We start from the raw sequence: 17,360 nt of genomic DNA, 5'->3' as shown, positions 1-17,360 counted from the left end.
ATCCCTCAAAACTAGAACTCTATTCTGCTGAGGCACAGCAGACCGAAATGTTCCAGATTATTAGAAGAGAAAGGGTAAGTGTATTTTTTTAAATTGCGGACAATCCATATTTCTTTTTTATCCACTGCAGTAGTGTTCGTGCAGCTCACACTACATGTGTACAGGATTACACAGGTGCTGCTGCGGCTTTCTGCCTTGCCCCTTCATTTCTCAAAGGGCTTTTGGATCAAGAGAGGGCTCCTGTGCGAATCTAGTTTTGTACTGAAGATGATCCAAAGCTGTTTGGCTCACAGTGACTGACAATTGAGAAAAACTGCCTTACTGTTACATTTTTTGTAATAAAATTTTTAATGTAAAGAAAATGGGCTTAAAATAAAAGCCACTGCCGTTAGCAGTGAAAAATCCTCCACATCAAACTCTCCTCGTATCTGGCTGTTATAAATCTGATCACAGGTTTTTATCACCATATTTCCCAGAAGCTGACCTTATTTGTTTCACTTCATCATCTAGGTGGGCAGGTGCAGAAGATGCTCGTACCACAAATTACTATTAAACACATTTTCAGACCCAAACTTTGTGTCTCGGTTGGAAACACACAGCAGTGATGGACCACAGAAGAGGAGGGCAGGCGACGCGGGGCTGAAGGCATGGTGTACCCAAAAAATTCACAAAAGGGAGCTGAGCTGCTCAGTGTGGTTTCTGGCAGGAGCCGGTGTGGGATTTCACCCCGCAAGCTCCTGGCTTGAAACTGGAAACAGGCACAGCAAAGGGTCAGCTGCTGAGACCCTTTTCCAGGGATGACAAGAACTTCCACTGTCTGGAGGCAAGAGGTGAAACCACCAGTTACCCAGAAGAGAGTTCAGGCTGTCCTGCAACACGGAGCCCAACAGCACTAGAAGGGACAGAGCACTTACATGGAGGGAGGACAGGTTGCGGTCTTCCACGGTCTAGGCTTCTGCGGTTCGTGCGCTGCAGCCGTTCCTGTGCTTCACGCTTTCAGAACAGTGGAGCTCGTACTTTATTTGTGGCTGTCAGGAACCTGCAAAAAAAAGCACGGCAAGGGCCAGTTAGAAGCCTTGAGCCTTTTGCCTGTGGAATGGAGCCTTGCAGTGCTGACGGAGCACTTGGCCTGCAGTTAGGGACCTGCCCTCCCTTCCCCACGCAGCCCGCAGACACAGCTAACGGGCTCCCAGATTTGGCAGCCACGGGATAGGAAGTAAGTCTAAAGCATACCAGATTTTTTTATTTATTTTGGAAACGCAAATTGATTCCGTCCCCAGCTATCCCATGCACACTCTCAACTGCGGCTGTACCCCTCTCAGCAAGGTGGGCCAACACCAGGAGAACGTGAGCAGCCGGATGGCTCCATCTTCTCAGAGGACAGGGCTTGCTCCAACCCTCCGAGCTTTCTGGGGTGTTTGTGGGCTACCTTCAGGCCTCCCAGCCTGGGGACACCACTTCCTTGCCCCAGGCTGGTCATGGCTGAAGCAGGGCTGCCCCTTTGTGAGGTGGTTTGAGGCTCCTGCTGTCAGCCTGGCCACCAAGCCAGCAACGCGGGGGCTTTAGCCCGGGGGCCTCACGGGGTGAGATGCAGCTCACAGCCATCCTTCCTGAGACAAGAGAGGGGCTGTCCTACCTTCTGCGTGTGGCCTGAGGCACCAGCCCAGGATCTGGGGGGGGGGGGCCTAGGGGGCCTTTGCCTCCTCCCATGGAAGGACGGGAAGGGTTGTGGTTCAGCCCTGCGTGACCCCTGACCAGTGCTTACACACTGTGGCTTCCCACCATCCTACCTGGGTATCCGAGGGTCTTCCAGCACGGCTGCACCTAGAGCACGACCACGGGGAGCATGAACCCCGGCAGGGTAAGAACTGCAGCAGCTGCAGCTGAACAAGGCAGGGTAGGGGCAGGGACTGGGAAACCGCCTGCAAATCGCTGCAGGGCAGGACCAGACGACAAGAAAGGAAAGGGTCCAACAGCATCAGCACCTATGGATGGGGGAAGGCAGCGCAAGGCAGAAATGATCTGTCCAGGGACTCCTGGAGAGACTGGACCAGACCACAAACTTGAGCACAGCCCCCCCCGAGGGAGAGGGTCTTTAGCCACCCACCCACCCTCCTCCAGCTGCTGGACTCTGACCTGCGAGAGGTGAGAGACTCTGGCATTTCATCATCGAGCTATGTTTCTCGTTCCGATAACCAGTGACTCATTGGCTCCCAAACCAGGCTTTGGCCCAACCACAGATTACCCACTAACCTTCACCGCAAGCTGCCTGTGTCCGTGTGTCTGTCTACCCCCTCCCCCTTAGGCCGTGCTTAAACATCAACCAGCAACTCACCCAGCTGGCCAAAACTGATAGAAAAAGAGCTCAGTCCCTCCATCCTTTGTCCTCCCCCATGTCCCCAGCCGAACACGACTGGAAGGATCCCAGCAAAGCGCACGACCGCACGTCTCTGCCTATGACGGTGTGCTCTGAAAAGGCAATGCCCAAAAGGAGCTGGACCAGCCCCTGCGCTTCCCTTCCAGGAGCAGAGCCCAGGATGCAAGGGTCAGCGTTTGCTTTGGCGTGGTTGATACGCAAAACCAAGAGGGTTTCCAGCTTCATTCGGGACAGGGTTCACTACCACGAGCGTGGGGGGGGACACAAGTCTGACAAGAGCACGCTGCCAACAGTCTGATAATGTCATTAGGAGTGAGTGACTCATCATGGCCCGAGAGCTGCTCTATATTTAAGCATTACAGAGTCAGAAATGAATGCACGGAGTCAGGAGCCGCTTATCCTGAGGTCAAGACAAGGTTCAGAAAACAGTTGTCAGAGTTCACCATCATGGCAAACAACATCTGTATCTATCAAATCTTTAGAGAGAAAAAAATTGGTGTAGGGAGGGGGAATTTGCAACCACGGTGGGTCAAAGCAAGATCAGACAACGCGCAGGTACCTGCTGTGCACATCTGCTTCAGGAAGTCCTCACTTCTGCAGCTGTCGAGCTGGAGCAGCAATTCCCTGAGATAACTGTGTGTGTGGGGAGGTGTCACGTAGCGTTCCTTAGCTTCGGGACAAGCGATGAACTAGCAGGAAAGCTTGGCTGGGCTGATGCCTCATCCCACCCCGTTACGTGCCCAAAGGCAAGGGGTGCTCCTCAGTCCGCTGCTGGTCCATTACTCCCATTGCCTGAGCGGTAAAAATTTTGGAGAAAGAGATACTCTCTGTCTCCCAGCAGGTTGGGGACAGAGCAGGGCAGGCGGAGGTTCTCCTGCATGCCACACAACCTGGGCAGACCAACCCCGCTCAGCACCCCAGGGAGGGGTTGGTCCCTTTTTGGGGAGCTGCAGCCCTGGTGCCGCAGGGGCTGAGTCTGTTCCAGCCCGATTGTGCAAACTCAAACCCTGGTGTTTCTCTGCAAAACGAACTCGGTCCAGATCTCCCCGATGCACTTTGCACTCTGATTGTGGTGACCTCATGTCGGCTCCCTCGGCCGCGTTTAAAGTCCAGGGGAGAGGGGTGCTTACCTGCCTCCTACGCACAACAGCTCGCTCCCACTCCTCCCTGCCCGCACATCTGCCTGGACGAGGGCTCCGGGGCCTGGATCTGGACTGCAGCATGCGGCTGCTTTTCGAGGCAGCGGTTCTGTGCCTGACCCTGGGCTTAGGGCAATGCACCGAGGAAACAACGCAGGAGAACACCGTCCACCAAACTTCCCAAGCAGGGTCATTCTATTCAGAGTGGGGCATCGGGGCCATCCGGGACAGCTTCGAAACAGTTAATAGCTACTTCGACTCCTTTTTGGAACTGCTTGGGGGAAAAAACGGCGTTTGTCAGTACAGATGTCGTTACGGTAAGTGAACCTCACTCCTGCTGGCTCCTCTCTCCTTGGCGTTTCCCCTCTTTCCCTCTCGTGCGGAAACTCACAGCACTCTCCTTCCCCGAGACCACAACCAGCTCCTATCCACGACCTGACCCCTGCTACGCTCGGCACAGAAAAGTCACTGCAGAGAGTCACAACTCCTCTGCTAGTGCCAGCACGGGGGCACTGAATCCTCATCTTTCCCTCTCACCAAGAGCAGCCTGATCTTGAAGCCACTATGCTATGTGTGAGGGGACAAGAGGAGGGGACATGGGTTTTACAGGAAGAGCACATGGGTAACCAGGCTGCCCGGACCCCTGGAGAGAAGGACCAGGGCAGGCAGCGAGGCCCCGGAGGGGAGGACGAGCAGCCCCTGCAGACCTGACTCAGAAGGGGTTGTTAGCATTGCCAGCGGCCCTAATCTCAGCAACCTTGGGAGTGTCGTTACTCAGCAGTTGGCTAATATCGTGGGCTGGAGGAGGGGAGATAACAGGAAGGTAAACAGGACTTGCTGTCACCACGGAGGAACCTTTAGTACCCAAGGCGGAATAAGGCAGCTGCCGCTTGCCTTGGACTTTAGAGTGATTTACCAAAAAGGAAGAGTTTGGTTTGCCCTGGGGGCAGGATGGAGAGGGTGACAGCTCAGGGAGAGCAGGGCAAGGGAGTGGGCGTGCAGAGGTGCTTTTCAGCTTTCCTGCTAAAACAACCTCTTTGGGAACAGCAAGGAAGTTTCCTATAGTCCATGTCCTCTTCCCAGCCTCCTACAACTGCACACAACTGTCCCCACATCAATACCTGTCCTCTGCCACCCCAGCCTGCCCCTCCACAGCTGCCCATCAGCCCTTTTCCCCCCCCAGCTTCATCTCACGTCCCGAGTGACCACCTGGGCAAGATGTGTGTGAGCACAGAGGCGACTTCAACCCCTCTGCTTCCCTCAGCGTTGGTTTTCACAGATGCAGACTCCACACTTTGGAGAGATCCCACCAACTCGGTTTCAGTCTGTACGCATCCCATTTCTTCCAGAACACAGGCTGCACCATGTGCCAGGAGAAACAGATGCAGCAGGGCTGGGACCTGAGCTCCTTGTCAGGGTGAGAGGGCAGATGGGCCACCCTTAGCCAAAGTGGGGCCACAAGGAGGGCTTAAAATCAGCCTTGAAGTTGTGGGTTTTTGTTTTTCTTTGTTTTGGGTACCCCAGGGACACAGTGTCTGGAGGAGGAGATGCCCGTGCAGACCACAGCATCGCCCCAGCACGCAGGATGAGGCCATTTGCCCATCAGGCAGCCCGTCCCCAGGCCCACGTGTGTCAGCCTCCACCACGCTCCAAATTGTGAGCGGAAAAGGACTTGCCCTTCTTAATGTAGCGAGTGAAAACACTGGTAGTGGGCAGCTGGGACTGCAGGGTGCCTGAGGCAAGGTTTGGGAAGGCTGATACTCAGAGCTCGTTCCAGAGAGTCTCAGTACTCACCAAATCCAGGAGAAGTCATCGCTCTTGGGCACGTCCCAAGGCCAGGGCCTTTCTCAGCAGGGGGAAGAGCATCTCCACAGAGCGGTGCAAATGCCTGCCTGCTCCCCGAGAGCATCCTGCGTCTTATTGGAGAAATGCCTTACCTAGAAAGGAAAAAACAAACAAGCTCATTGTTAGCCCTGTTCTCATCCTCTGCCGAACAACTCATTAATCACTAGCTGACAAAGGAAACTATTGAAACGCTACTCGCGTGCCTCCAAGGGTCTTGCTGGACCCTTGCAGAACCATTTGTCCATGCTGGGCTCTAGCACAGACATTGCAAACTGCAAGTGGAGCGGATGCAGAGACAATCCCAAACCAGTGAGAGCCAGCCTATGCCCAGAAGAACGAACATAAACAATCTTTACCATCTTTCCACTGAATCAGGGCCTGATTGCTTTTTCCCCAGGCACAAAGCAAAAATTATGCCTTCTACTTTCTTTCGTTTCAGCCAAGAGACACCGATAATAGCTTATTTTGCCACGAGAAAGGTCAGGACTCACCTGTGATTGCCACATCCATCTTCAGCTGAGCATGTAGCACTGAGCTGTTCTGGCTGTAAGCCTCTCCTGATTTTTCAGCAGCTAGTGAGAGGTCTGAAAACAAACAACTTGATGGATTACTCCCTTAAATCAGGACGTTAGGGTTACACTAGAATTTGCTGGCAAGTATCTCCTCCTTACAAAATCTCTCTGGCCAGCTCAGGAGCAGGGGGAAACAGCCTGAACTGGGAGTAAATCCCTTGATAGCTTCCTTCAGCTGTCTGGCCAGGCAGGACTTCAATGTTTTACCCAGCATTTGGTCCTAAAAGGCTCAGGATGGATGAGGAGGCACATCCAGGCTGTGGGAAAGGAGCCCTCAATGTCAGGCTCTCCAACACAGCGCTAAAAGGTTGTGCTAAGCATGGGCCACGTCTGCTCAAAGCCTGCTTGCCTGAGGCAGAGAAATAACAATGGGCCACTCAAAACAGCAGGGAGCCCCAAGATCATCTATTCACTGAGAAATACATTCGCTTCCCCCTGCCAGCGTACCAGTACTGCAGTGTCTGAGACCTCCTGCATCGCCAGCAGCTGTTCTAGCCAGCTGGTTGTTTTCCAGCCTCTTGGCACAGCTACAACAGCCTGGAGATATTAAAATGCATCAGGGAAACGCACTTCCCATTAGAAACTCAACTTCAGTTCTCCTCTAAGGCCATGCCAACGAGGCAGCGCCCTGAAATACATCTTCTTCCAAAGAACAGGCTTCCTCAGCAATGCTGTGCTGCTACACATCAGCATCGCTCTTCGCCGTGCTGCAGACTGACCACAACAGGCCCCTGGTGAAACACAGCTGGCAAAACAGCCAGTGTGACCCACCAAGTCCCTTCCCGCTGTGACAGACGCGCCTATAAGGATGGGCAAGCAATAAATGATAACAAAAACACTGAGTCAGTGTTCATGTAGAGTCAGGAACGCCTCTTATTTCTGCTTTGCTTTCGTTTTCCTGTTAGCTAGCAAATAAGATGTGGGAGAGAGGTTAATTGTGGTGTCTTGGACTTTATCTAGCTGAGAAAAAGAGTTCACAAAGGGACACTTTACAAATGATTAAGCTTTGTTTTTCAGAGAGGAGGGGGCAGGTATCCTACAAAGGCTCATCCTGAAGACAGTTCAATGTTTTGTTGATCGCAGTTCTCATATGAGATTTTTTTTTTTCCTCAGGACAACTTTCTAAGACATTATAATAGCTCTAACTTCAGCTTAATGGAAGGTTTTCTCCAGAAACACAGTTATCTCCATATCCCCAAACAGTCTCCTACTCCGATCTGCCACCTTACCCCATTAACCCACAATGTGCTGCAGGAACATAACATTGTCAATATTGCAAGTCATTAAAATTTGACCCCATCCTGCAAAACCCACCTTGGATTTTGAACTTTCCTCTGCCTCTGACCTCAGTTGAGAAACATTTGAATTCTGAGTCCCAATTCTCATCCCCTTCCAAAACAGTAACTAGGCTGTGAATTGCACCGAGACCTGGGTGCAGCCCTCCTCTCGTTATATTGCTTGGGAGCCTTGGGGTATAGATTCAGCCCATATATAGAGATAATCCCTTCTCTGTAGAGCATAACCACCAAAATAGCGTGCAGCGTGTCGTGAACTCAGAAGTTACCTTGCGTCAGTGTACCTCAACGGGCTTAGTTATGTTTTGGTGTGAAGATAATCCTATAATGATGGCGTGCTGCAACCGACTGATTTGTGCTCTTTGTCTACTGTTAACTTGGCTCTACCTGCTCAAAATAAGTAATGCTTTCTGCACTAGAGAATTACATCTGCAGCACAAAGCAGATCTGACCTATTCAAAAGGGGCTAAAAAGGTAGAAACGCCTTCCCACACAAATGCCATCACCTGGTGGTAATGTCAACTAGAGAGCTTTATCTAGGCTTGCAGACAGCTAAATCTTCGGTGCATAGTGCATTTCTGTAGGGCTGGGGAAAATTGGCTATTGGCGTCTCACAGCTGGACAGGATTTCAGTTTGTTGTCGATTTGTTGCAAATCTGTTGTTTAAACAAAACCACTCTGGCAATTTTTAATTTAGAAGGTGCTGGAGACATTCCCATCTAAAGCCTTTTGGGACATTTGGCTGTAAGGTCTTCTCAAGAACACAGAAGATTTATGGCTATATTAACCACTGGTATTTTAAGTACCTTGACAGAAAAAAGGGGAAAGCATCTTAAATGATTATCAGTGCTGACAAGAAGAAAACAGTGGAAATGGCGTTTAAAAGAACCCAACCCTGCCTGAAGGGCTAAATTAGATCTATTTTATGTCTACATAAATTCTCTAGCAGTGCTCAGGGAAGCAGAAACTTAACCCTAGAGGTGATGGACTTACGGAAGGGCTCAGCTAACACATGTTCTTGCTGGAACACTCACACAGCTTACAAAGTTTTCCCAGAGCAGGGTTCAAATGTCTTGTTTTAACACCTCATTCTGCATTTGAGATCTCACTTTTATAAACCCAGCTGGGACAGAAACAGAACAAGCACTGAACACACACCAAGGGACAGCACAGAGTGACCTGACTCCATGAGGAGCGGTCTCCACCACTTCTCCAGGGAGAATCCTCTCCCACCTTTAAACAAGCTCCTTGCCCAACTAGGTCAAAGTACACAAGCAGCCTGGCAACAGGTCCTCCCCAAACCAGAGGCGTTAGGTTAGATGGAGATGGGGGTTGAGATAGGGCTGAGAAAAAGAGGATGAGACAGGGCGGGGAACAGACAGATCTCTTTTCCACATGGACAGTTCCCACCCCTCACATCCAGAGCACTCTGCCAGCCATATACAAAGCCCCAAGACGGGCTGGCAGGTGTAGAGGAGGGTTTGCATACCTTCAAAGTACAATAGATTAAATTGCTGCTGTTAGCTGATTGTCTGCTGGATGCTTTCTACCTTGGGTAAATAGTTACTCAGGAAGGAAATTCTTGTTCCTCTATGCATATTAAGAAGCCTACTAAGGGAAGGCAGAGATAAAGGGATATAAACTATTTGCAAAAGGTGGCAGTGCATCACCACACACAGAAAACAGGGACCAAGAAGACCTCCTGCTCAGACCAAGATCAGACATGCAAGGTCTAGCACAATTTTGTGGAGATCTGTAGCTCGCCAAGACTCCGAGAATGAGCTGAGGATGGAAAGAAATCCCCTTGCTAAGCTAGTAGTTTAGCTAGTAGATTCTTGGAGGAGTTAAAAAACACAGCTGGTGGTCCCAGCTGCACCGAGCTCTCAGGAAACACAAGAAAAAGCTCCTAGGAGATTTGGGAGGTCTGAGGGACTAGCTCCAGCACGGAGGGCTGCTCACCTGCAAAACCCCACGCTGCAAAGAGGGACTTATCTGTAAGAGCTGGGGAGAGTCCTAGACCTAGAGACTGGCCTCGGACCAGCTTAAACATTTGAGAGGCGTCGGGGACCCAGTTCACACACAACACGGTGCTCCAGCAGCCGTGCTAGAGGGGGTGCAAGCTGAGCTGGGCTGTAGAACCTCGACAGGACTGAGCTGAGAGCAGGGCCAGTGTCTCTGCCAGCACTAGTACCTTCACTCCCTGGGTCTCCTGGAGGAGAATGAAGTGTTTGGGGATGCAGACCTAAGGGGAGCTGCCTGTCACTCCTTGCTTTTTGGTGCTACTCTTGGGAAGATCGGCTTTCCTAACATTTTTCCTTTCTTTCTCAGGGAAGGCTCCAATGCCACGACCTCACTACAAACCCCAAGAACCCAACGGCTGTAGCTCCTATTTTCTGGGGCTCAAGGTACCCGAAAGTGTATGTACTGCCACACTCACAGTCCCCTAATGATGCAATTCGCTAATCACAGTAACTAGCTAATAATATTGCGGAGGGAGAAGGCTTAGCTGTGCTACACACTGACTTCTCTTGGCAGCCGAAGCCAGAGCTCTGGAAAAAGGAGGAATTATCACTTGGGTTGTTAGGGGAGAAGCTATCTGCCTGGGACTGCCAAAAGACGTGGCTGCCTGCCGATAGTAAGGCAAACACGTCAGTCTGAGCACTGCTTAACTTACTGTCAGTCAGGGAGGCACTGACATCTCGACTGCCGGTGGCAGCGAAACAGGAATCACGTAGACAGGAGTTACATTTACAAAGGACTGGCCTGTTGCTGTGGTTGTTTCAGTAGGTACCAGAACAGAAAGTTTCCAGAGCAGGTTAGCACTAGAAGAAGAAAAAGGGATACCTGGCCAAGCAGAGCACCAGGGTGGAGAAATGTATTTTTATCAAGGCCCTGAACAGTCCCGTGCCCTTGCGATAGGACAGGGAACACATTCAAGGCTGGGCAGCTCAGTGACATAGCATAATGTGCAAGCAGCAATAATACTTGAATGCATTCTCCACACCCGGCCCTTCCTCCCCTCCTATGCTTTTTGCCTCTGCCAAGCACTGAAATAAACCTACGGGCTTTAATACTGCACCCACTTGTTATTTTAAAGGCAATTAATGAAATCATATTGGAATCACCAGGAAAAGCACTCCCAGGAGGCTCTAAGAGCAGGAATTACTATTTAGCTTATGCATTACTGCTGCCCATGAAGTCTGCAGCAATTAGGCAGATTCCTGCTCTGAAACACCCTCCCTTTACAGCCAGTTTTTCATATCAGATTAGTTCTTTCAACTACATTTCACTGTAAACCTTGTGGGCATTTCTGCGGTACCTCCTCCTTATGCAAGCAGTCATGAGCGCTGAGCTCAATGAAGAAAAAACTCATCTCCTAAATATTACATGAGGAAGGCCAAAAAGAAGAATAATTTATAACAAGCTAACGAGTCCAGTCTCTCCAGGAGACAAGCCTTCTGCCCCATCACCCTCACGGTTATTACTTAAGCTCACTGTTTACCTCCAAGCGAGCAGAACTCCCCTGACCAAGCTGTATTTGTCCTTGGCCTTGCAAGCGCATCCGTGAGAAATAAGGCATTAATAATACTTATAGCAGATTTATTAAGCCAAGAAGCAAGACTTGTCAGGTTGTGGGAAAATGAGGAGAGAGAAAAGGGGCCTTTGCCACTGCTAGCAAGGACAGGAAGCTCTTCAGTGAGCTTTAACAAATGGGAACTAGCAAATGGTCAGGGAGGGGCTGCTCCCCACCTCTCTACCAGAAGTTAATTCCCCATGACAGACAGGAGAGAAGGGAAAGTGGTCTATCCTGCACTGGACCTGCATTACTGTTGCCACTTTTTTTACTTGATGAGGGAGAAGCGTGTTTCCCCTCCTGCTGGCCCAGCTATCAGGGGTAGCTTCTGGAAAAGCAGCCAGCTGGGCTCTGCAAATCCTTACCCGGTTGCAGCTGTTTGAGTCCGAGGCCAGGAGGCAGCCGAGGGACACTACTTTGCTCTCTTTTCCCAGCTAGATTTGGGTATCCCTGCCATGACCAAGTGCTGTAACCAGCTGGACGTTTGTTACGACACCTGCGGGGCCAACAAATACCGCTGCGATGCCAAGTTCCGCTGGTGCCTCCACTCCATCTGCTCCGACCTCAAGCGCAGCCTCGGGTTCGTCTCCAAGGTGGAAGGTAGGCTTCCCCGCTCGTATTCGCTGCAGAGGGAGCAAGCGATGGCAGGGAGGGGAGAGGGCGGGAAGGAAGCCCTGTCCTTGCCAAAAGAAACAAAAATCTGCAGTAGGGAGCTGCACATCCATCCTGTGCTTGTCACAGATGGGTCAGAGGTAAGTGAGAACGCTGAGATCTGCCCCCTACACACACACTTCTGTCCCAAGACTGGACACCTAAAATTATTTACATTTGGAAAACATTACAAAATGCATGTGGAAAGAAGAAAAAAACCCACAATAAAAAACCTCTAGAAGCAATTCCTTCAACCCTTGGATGCCCTGAGAGTTCAAACACCTTCCCGAGAGATCAAAAACCTTCCAGAGCCAGTAAACCACACTCTGAGACCTATATGTGGCCAAGGGCCAACAAACTGGGAGAGCCAAGGACAGGAGCTCTCTGGAATCTGGTTCAGGGGTAAGAGATGACGATGGCACCTGGGACACACCACAGCGCGGGTGGTGGCTGAGCCGTTGCAGGGATCCATCTCCTGCAATGGGGCTGTGCGGCAGTAAGGCAGGACAGGCAGAGATGAGACCTACCAACGGCAGGTGACACCAAAACAGTTAAAGATATTTACGGGAGATCTGGCCTGAAAAGCTGGCAGAGCCCTCGAGGACAGCCCAATCCCAAAGCCAAATAAAACTCTGGTGGTGCTGCTGAGTTTCTCCCAGCTAACTGCAGCCAGCCCCTCTGGGTTCATCCCTGCTGCCAATGGGCTGTGTAAGGTACAGTTAGATATGTGTTTGTTTTCCAAAGGTGCAGTCTGATTAGGACACACAGGTAAGTCTGCATGACACCGGTACTAGTGCAGATGGCTTTCTATCTCGTCACAGATAAATCTTTGGAAAGAGCATCCAGGCCAGCAAGAGCAAACAAAGACGTGGACTGAGATGTAGGCATTACAGGCCAAGTACAGCCCATCTTTCATGGTCGCCTTTACAGGTCCTCGTGCGGCCAAGCTCTTCCCATCTCTTCAGATTTTCCCCTGCCAATTTTTCAGATCACTCCTCTTTCCTTTCTGCCTGCAGCAGCGAAGCCAGCAGACAGATCCTAGGGAGCTAAGGTGGAGCAGAGCCCACGCGCCTTGGCTGAGCCAAGCCACCTCTGCCTATAGTCAAGTAGGACTAGATTCCTCCAGCATCTCTGACTTGGTTGCCGCAGGAGGCACAAGTGTTGCTAACACGCATGAACCTCTGCAGCCCTGTACCTGCTGCTCCCTGTCATTGTCATCCTCCTCCTCCACTGCCATCCCAGCTCTTACCTGGGATCCTTTCCACTGAGAGTTCAGAGAAAGCAGGCAGGGGAAGAGCGGCTGCACTCCCTTCACGTGGGCACAAACATCCCAGCTGCAGCAGTGCCAGTTAACCAAAGCCTCCATTTCCCACTGACGCACGACAGCCTGCTCCAACGCCCACCAGCCGAGCAGACTCCTAAAGCAGCAGGAGCAGAACGAGGCCGTCAGAGAGACCGAGACAGAAGGAGACAGTCCCAAAGGCAGGGCCTTCCCAAATCTATTATGCATACAAGCAATCAGCGTTAGTGCCAGTGAGTAAATCCTAGAAGACCTAGTATTAACCTATTTATTTATTGACAAGCAGTTTTGGGCTTGTTTTTTGGGAAGAGGAGGGGCTAGAAGTCAGACAGACTGAATCAACAGCTCTGCTGCTGCAACCACAGTAGGATTTTTCATGCTGGCTGGCAGCTGGCATTGTAACTCCCAAAAAGCAGAGAAGGTTGGTTAGCAGTGGCTATGAGCAAACTGTGGGGAGAGGGAGCTGGGAAATTCAGTGCTGTGGAGGTCTTCTGGGAAATCTGCTTTGTGAACACTGCAGCATCCCAAATGATCCATCAACCAGAAAAGCCTGAGAGAGGCAAGAAAGGAGGGGGGTTAGCAGGGAGAGAAGTTAGTACCAGATGGGTGCCACCCTAGGGAGAAAGACCCCCCAGTTCAGCGGAAGGGAACCTCTGGATTTATGAAGATGCAATACCCAGAGAGAAAAAGACAGCCCGCGCTTCCAACTGCAAACACCCCTCGACTGAGTGCAGGGCTCAGGCTGGGGTGCTTCCACTTGTTACTCACCTGCCTGATCTTTTCCGTCCCTGCAGCTTGTGAATCTGTCGCAGACACGGTGTTCAATGCCGTCTGGACCCTGGGCTGCCGGCCCTTCATGAACAGCCAAAGGAGCGCCTGCATTTGCAACGAGGAAGAACGAGATGAATTGTGAGGAAGAGCAGGTGCCTGGCCTCCGTGAGCCTGCTGCCAAGCATCTCCTCTCTGATACGGCACTTCAGCACAGTGATTTCCATCAGCCCTCTGGCCCAGCACGGGATGGGGGGGACCTGGTCCAAGCAATACACATCAACTACAGCTTTTGGGCAGAGGGCAGCGAAAGGGGAGACAAGCCTGCGGACGTAGGGCAGCGATGCCTGCTGTCTACCACAGAAGCAGTTCAACAGCCCTACCCCTTTCTGAGTCCATCAGCCTGAATGATCCGATGCCAATTTTCTCTACAGACTGATCAGGAGAGGCAAGCAGGATGCAGTGCTGGTTATAAACAAGGGGCTTTACTTGTTTGTTTGCCTTAGACGCACGTGTATTAGCTCCCCCTACCCCTTAACTCCCTAATTTGCAGTGCAAGGCATTAGGTTTCTGCAACCCCTGAAAATCCCAGTCCATGGACACACTATTCACATTTTTCCACCACCGGTAACAGCCTGAAGAGGGGTAATACGCTTTCAGTATGTTGCTCATACCCATTCCTGACATTTTCCATCCTATCATAATACACCCTGACAACCCTGCTTCTTTAAATACTTGGTGGATCTGAAAACAATTTAAAACAGCCAGGGATTTGGTAAGCACGAGAAGGACTATGTGATACAGGCACAATTTATATCTGGGCGGAAGGGGACCAAAGCCCATCGTGTCCGAGGTGTGAAATCACAGCACTCTCCCACAGTCTCAGGAGAGGAAGCAGCTTTTGTTTTGCAGCGTCATCCAGATCTATTTAATGATTTTCCTCCTATATCACTTAAGAAAGCGTTTCCCTGAGGATCCCTTTTTTTTTTTTTTTTTTTTTTTAAACAAAATGGCTGGGTATCCACCTCCATCTTTTGTACGAGGGAAACAGGAGGCTCACAGTTGCCTTGGATGAGATATTCAAAATCCTGGAGGCTGCTCTGTCAGGCGGCAGGGCTTATGTGCTAACTGTGGGGCAGAGGCACCGCCAGCTGAGGAACACTCAGCAGCCTCAGATGGCATTCTTTTTAAAACGTGGTTAATACTTCTATCTGCTATCGGGAGCTTTTATTGCATGCAAAATTAGAATTTAAAGTGGTATATGGAATTTCATCTGCATATAACATTTGCAGACAGCTTTTATCTGCATTTCTTGTTGAAAGGAAGTTGCTACTGGGTGCGTGTGCCACGCTACATAAATACTTTAGCGTCTTCTGCAAACATATTTATGGTTATGTTCTTCCATCTGCCACAGAAAAGTTAAGGCTACAGAAGGGTGATTTAACAGGAATGGAAAGAGTCTTAGTTACTTTTCTTCTAGTTTGTGTTTAAATGCATGCATGGAGCTATAAATTATTTAAGCCCCGTATTCCTGTTCTTGCCAGTCATGTTTGCCTTACAGTGAACAGCAATGAGACATTCCTCTGGCCCCAGATAAACCGAAACAAGAGCCCACCGGTATTAAGACCAGGAAAAAGGAAGTGACCGCCTGAGGGGTACTGGGATGTTTTCCATTAATTTACACTGATCAGATGCAATGCCATCCTTTGCCAGCTGTGCTAATGCCAAAGGAGAGGGAATACCGCATTGCCAAGGTTCATCGCAGCGTGTGTCTATCAGAGCACGAGGCTGGACAGGCAATCTGATTATCCGTCTAAGAAACGCGTATTTTTGGCTAGGGATGGGAAGGAAATGTTCCTCATTCCAGACACTTCCCAAACTTTGTATTTCATTGGTGAAATGGTGCCTGTTGCCAGTTTTAAACGTGAACATACTCTTATGATTAAATGACAATTTGAAAAGTCTGTCTTGTCTACGCTCGATAGCTGACTGGCTGGCAAATGTCTTAAAGCACTTTGTAGTTCAAGTGATATCAGATTAAAGCCAGGCCGAGTAACTGATGACAGATGATGATACACACTGGAGAAATCAAAGGGTTCTAAACAAAATCTCTCTATCCACACACCAATGCTTTGCAGAGACCACTAATATAAATCATAATTTCTTCATGCTTTCAGACCACCATTCATCTCAAAACACTACAGATGGCTGCACGCAGGGCAGTTACTGAATAAGTGCACTTTTCTCTACCTGAAAAACCCCATCGGCAGCTCTACAAGGAAACTTTTGAACCTTCAAGTGGTGGCAGTGACTCAAAAAACCCACCAGATAATCCTGCGTAGCAGAAGACCAGCATGTAAAACTGCAGCCAAACAAAAAAATCGTTTCCCCTCCATGCTGCTCCTGCTACTCAGTGGTGTACAGCCACTGAAGCAGCTGAGCACGGGACTCTCCAGGTCAATGCACAAACCTTTGGTCGTCTTCACTTCCACCCTGCTCTGAACAGGAAGACGACGCTGTGCTCAGCCGATGGCTTCCTGTTGGCTTTTTGTATCGGCAGGACTATTTGCAACTCTTGCTGATGTTCAACCCATTCGGGCCAGCGTGCCCTCTCCTAGTAACGGTTCCCCAAACAGCAATCTCTGCTTCTGCTGAGGACATAAAAGCAGGGACTGGGACGGCAGGTAAATAGGTGTTTACTCCTGGACATCCAACGTTCAGACATTTACATCCTAAGAGAGAATGAGGTGCCACCAGCCAGAACACCAACGACGCATCGGGCAGCACTGATGCAGCCCAGACTTTGAACTATGGTTGGCAGTGCTGGTCGGACTCTCGGGAGCACTGGTCAGGTACGGTGCCTTCTTACACACGCAGTGCCTGCTCGTGCAGTGCATTTTGCTCCCGGTCTGTGGCGTGGCAGATTAAATTAAACAGACAAACAAATCCCTTGGCTCTCAGATGAGTTTGGTCTTTGATTTCGTGTCCAGGCTGTAATGCTGACAAAAGAAAACAGATGGAAGCAAGAGATAAACTGGGGAGAGCTAAAAGACTTTGAAAAATGGTTTTGTTTTCTGCCTAGGATGCATCCCCTCCACATCAGAGGAGAAATAGCCACAAGACAGTGGCAGATAGCAGACCTACTATCCTGCTTGCAGGGCAAACCAAACACCTTCCCAGACTGCTCCATTCGCATGGCCGCACAGACTGGTGTTTCCTCCCCATTACTCTTAAAGATTAGTTAACTAAAAGCTGGAGAGCTGCTTTGTAGGAATTTGTCAGGAAGAACCAAATAATGCACACAATAACTAAAATAAGCCAGGAAGTGAACCTCTCCCACCACCACTCCCCCACATCCCTTTCACACGAACAAAAAACACCAGTTGCCTCTCCAGAAGGCACCAGATAATTAATTTCATTTCCCAGCTCTTGTTTTATCAAAACAGTACATTTAGCAGGGCCTGCCTGAACAAAGAAGTGACATCAAGAAATTGCCCATGTGGTCCTAATGCAGATGTGAATCAGCAGAACCAGGAGATGCACAGCAATGCAACAAGGAGGCTTTTTCATTTATTTTTCTTTCTGGTTAGGTAACACACGAAAAGTATCTTTCTGCTTATACCTTCTTATTGTTATAGAAACATTTCCATTTCTTCTCACACACACACACATTCCCAAATTGGAAAAGCAGCCATGAAGCCATTTAGAAAAATCATGAAACTCCCAGCTCATCAAATGCCCATTCTTCACTGGAATCTCACTCACCAGAAGAAATAAATCCGTGAAATGGAATATTTCTGAAGTGATTTGTGACTCCCTTCTAAATGGTCCCTTCAAAT

At 49.9% G+C, this 17,360-nt stretch overlaps 1 protein-coding gene across 2 annotated transcripts; it reads left to right on the top strand.

Moving 5' to 3' along the window:
- Positions 1-3,091: 3,091 nt before the first annotated feature.
- Positions 3,092-16,465, top strand: PLA2G12B (phospholipase A2 group XIIB). 2 transcript variants are annotated; one of them, XM_010297755.2, is made up of 4 exons: positions 3,092-3,833; positions 9,557-9,645; positions 11,237-11,402; positions 13,548-16,465. In XM_010297755.2, exons 1-4 carry the CDS (start codon positions 3,092-3,094, stop codon positions 13,664-13,666), a joined length of 1,116 nt encoding a protein of 371 aa, XP_010296057.2. In that variant the 3' UTR covers positions 13,667-16,465. The 2 variants fall into 2 exon arrangements, with proteins under 2 accessions (XP_010296057.2, XP_075615083.1); XM_075758968.1 differs by having other exon boundaries at positions 9,557-9,633; positions 13,548-15,765.
- The last annotated feature ends 895 nt before the right edge of the window (positions 16,466-17,360 follow it).

The sequence above is a fragment of the Balearica regulorum genome, chromosome 7 (assembly GCF_011004875.1).
Source record: "Balearica regulorum gibbericeps isolate bBalReg1 chromosome 7, bBalReg1.pri, whole genome shotgun sequence".
Lineage (NCBI taxonomy): Eukaryota > Metazoa > Chordata > Aves > Gruiformes > Gruidae > Balearica > Balearica regulorum.
Note: the sequence above shows the minus strand (reverse complement) of the source record. Positions and strands in the feature narration are given on the sequence as shown.